This window comes from Monodelphis domestica, chromosome 4 (assembly GCF_027887165.1).
Source record: "Monodelphis domestica isolate mMonDom1 chromosome 4, mMonDom1.pri, whole genome shotgun sequence".
Classification (NCBI taxonomy): Eukaryota; Metazoa; Chordata; class Mammalia; order Didelphimorphia; family Didelphidae; genus Monodelphis; species Monodelphis domestica.
The window spans coordinates 329,415,532-329,418,480 of record NC_077230.1 but is presented as its reverse complement, the minus strand read 5'-3'; the positions used below and the strand labels follow the sequence as shown (position 1 = coordinate 329,418,480).

General features: G+C 41.2%; 1 protein-coding gene across 1 annotated transcript; it reads right to left on the bottom strand.

Moving 5' to 3' along the window:
* Window positions 1-219: 219 nt before the first annotated feature.
* Window positions 220-2,454, bottom strand: CCDC89 (coiled-coil domain containing 89). Its single transcript, XM_001376806.4, has one exon. The coding sequence runs from the start codon at window positions 2,352-2,354 to the stop codon at window positions 1,197-1,199; it is 1,158 nt and encodes a 385-aa protein (XP_001376843.2). The 5' UTR covers window positions 2,355-2,454; the 3' UTR covers window positions 220-1,196.
* Window positions 2,455-2,949: the final 495 nt, after the last annotated feature.

Here is a 2,949-nt window from a genome sequence, read left to right as displayed (position 1 = left end):
ATAAAACATGAAATAATTGCAATCTTTGGTTCTCTAGAAAGATGATACTTATAAGGCAACCATAGAAGGGGTGTCAGGCCTAGAGAGATAGAAAAATACTATAAAATAAATTAAGGAGTATGCATTATAATGCCTCATTACTTTATCTGATTACATGGATTTGGAGAAATAGACATATAAGTATATGCTACCTTAAAGACACAAGAAATTTCCAAAATATATATAGAAATATTCTTTATTTATAGCTCTATTGTTGTCCAGATAGCCCTATCCCAATACTCCAAATACATAAATATTTCAAAGCAAGAAGTATACTAATAGAAATAGAAAAGCCCAGTATATAATGTGCACAGTATAGTCAATAATAACAAAACTTACGATCTCACAAAAGGCACCTCCTATCACAACCATCATAAAAAAATTTGTATTCCCTGAGACATCATTTATTAAGGTCTTTTTCTCCCATTAGCAGAGTGTGCTGGCAATGTTAGACCAATTTGTAGCTTTTTGCACTATTTCCCATTTGAAGACTCTATTAAAGAAAAAACACAACTGAGAACTTACTGAGTTAGTTCTAATCTACCTGAGAAATGACTATTTTACTGACATGGAACACAATTCTTGTACTGATTAACTGTGGCAAGGTCTATTTACTCTAAGTAAAAATTAACAGCATTTGCCCTCCCCAACAAGACATTCTTGACAGCATTGCCGCTGATGCATCTATAATACTACCTAAGGAAGATAAACTAGACAGACACACAGCCATCAAAACCTCCCTCGGTATGTATTAAACGTATGAATCTTCATTTTTGAAACAGGAAATCTCATTACATATGAAGAATAATTTTACATCCCTGAAGATTGTAACCAGTTGAAAGTCTCACCCATTATGGACAACTCAAGGTTCAAAATGAATTTCCAGGAGCTTGGAAAGACCTTGCCACAAGTTGCTGGGAAGATACTCTGAAAAGGATCTAATTTCAGAGGCAAACAAATGAATGCTGGCAAAACTGTATTCTAGGAGGTGGAACCAAAGCTAAATGATGGAAAAAGAGTGGTGACAATAAAGTAAGTCTCAAGACTGCTCTTTGTGTTATAGAAATATAATAAATGGAATGCTGGTAACTGTTCCAATAAAGGAAAAAACACAAATTTCAGTCCAAAGAAGTAGGCCAGCAGAAGTGGGGCCTGCCTTAGGGAAAGAGGTGTCGGAGTTTGGCATTGAGCTCCCTCTCTTTGGTTAAAAGATCCAGACTGTGCTTTTTGAAGGCTTCAGACTGCAACCAAAGCTCATCATAGGCATTCTGGATTCCCTCCACCTTTCGGCTCAATTCTTGAACTTTCAGGTTGCTATTCACCAAGGCGGCCTCTTGCTCAAAACGATCCAGGGCATTTTTCCGGCCAACCTCTGCTGCCTCTAACTTTTCTTCCAGCTGCTGGATCTCCAGCTGTTTGTTCTGAAGCACTTTGCCCCTCTCCATGGACAGCTGCAGCAACTCCTCTTTCTCTTTGGTCACTTTTTCCAGACGGTTGCTCATGTCGGAACTCAAGCCCTTCTGCTTCTCCTCGCTCTTGATCATCTTCGCCAGGGTTTTTCGATGCAGGTCTTCCAGAGCCTGTAGCTGGTTTCTCAGGTTGCTGGTTTCCTTAGCATGGGAGAGGGCTTGCTGTTGCTGTAGGTCCAAGAGCTCCTTCTCCCGGGCTTTGGCTCGGCTGGTGTCTTCTGCACATTTCCCCTTCAGAGTCTCCAGCTCTTTGGACAACTTTTCCCCCTGGGCTGTGAGATGACATACTTTGGCCTCCTGGTCTTTCAGGGCTTGGCTGAAGTGTTCTCTATTCTCCCTCCTCAGCATTTCATTCTCTTCTCTCAGTTTGACATTCTGCCTCTTGTGTTCATCCTTAAAACGGATCATCTCCTCATGATTGGAGGCCAGGTCCATGAATCGGGACTCCAGCTTCAGCGTCCGCTGTGTCTGGGCCTCCAGCCTCTCAGCATCATTCATCCTTTTCTCCTCCAGCTCTGTGTTAAGCTGCTCCAGGACCCGACAGCGTTCTAGTGTTTCATCAGCCCTGCGCTTCAGGATGCAGATGAGCTGAGACTGTTCCTGAAGGCGTGAGCGGAGCATCGCCTTTTCATTTTTTTCCTCACTGGACAGACCGCGGAGGTTCTCCAAGGCTTCTTTCAAACCTTCCAGTTCCTTGCACTCCATATCGTCATCGTCGTCGTCGTCGTCGTCATCGTCATCATCATCACCATCCTCATCCAGACTTTCTATTGTATCTTCTATCTCTGTAACTTTGGAGGATGAAGTAGAAGAACTCATCCTGGGAGTTTTCTCTCTCTGAGGCATAAGAATGCTAAGTATCTCCCTAGACCTGAGCTTGTCTCAGTCTCTCTCCAGCTGTAAATTTCAAATGCTGTTTAGGGTTGCTATGGATGCTTCTATACTTTCAAACTGTTTTATTATTCCATAGGCAGCACTGTGATTGGTTGAAAAGCCTCAGAATGCTGTGATGTAATGAAGGAAGGCCTAGACAGTACAAAGACAACTGAAGTCAGTTGGCCCTTGGCTTTTTCTGCAGTTAGTAGTATGCTGCTCTGTCTGCTATCCACTCATCAGCTCAATTACCAGGCTAACTTAGAGAAAGAAAGCTGACAGCCTAGTTTCTAACCAGAAATAAACAAAGCAAACTGGATGTAATCAATCTTCCCCTTTGCCTTTCTCCTTTTCTTCTCACAATGAGAATGAGAAAACATATCAGATTCCTTGATATTTTATAATGTATAAATACTAAGTAGCAAATGAGCTCCGAGTAAAGATTATAACTTTAAAAATATCCTATAGATCTACAGTATTTAGATACTTTTCATGTTTAAACATTCATAGGAAGAAGGAAGACTCAAAGCTTGAAAAAGAAGGTTTGAAAATCACATGTACATAGAAG

What these genes read in the sequence shown, in the direction of transcription:
- CCDC89 (XM_001376806.4), bottom strand. Translation starts at nt 2,354, where the DNA reads ATGCCTCAGAGAGAGAAAACTCCCAGGATGAGTTCTTCTACTTCATCC.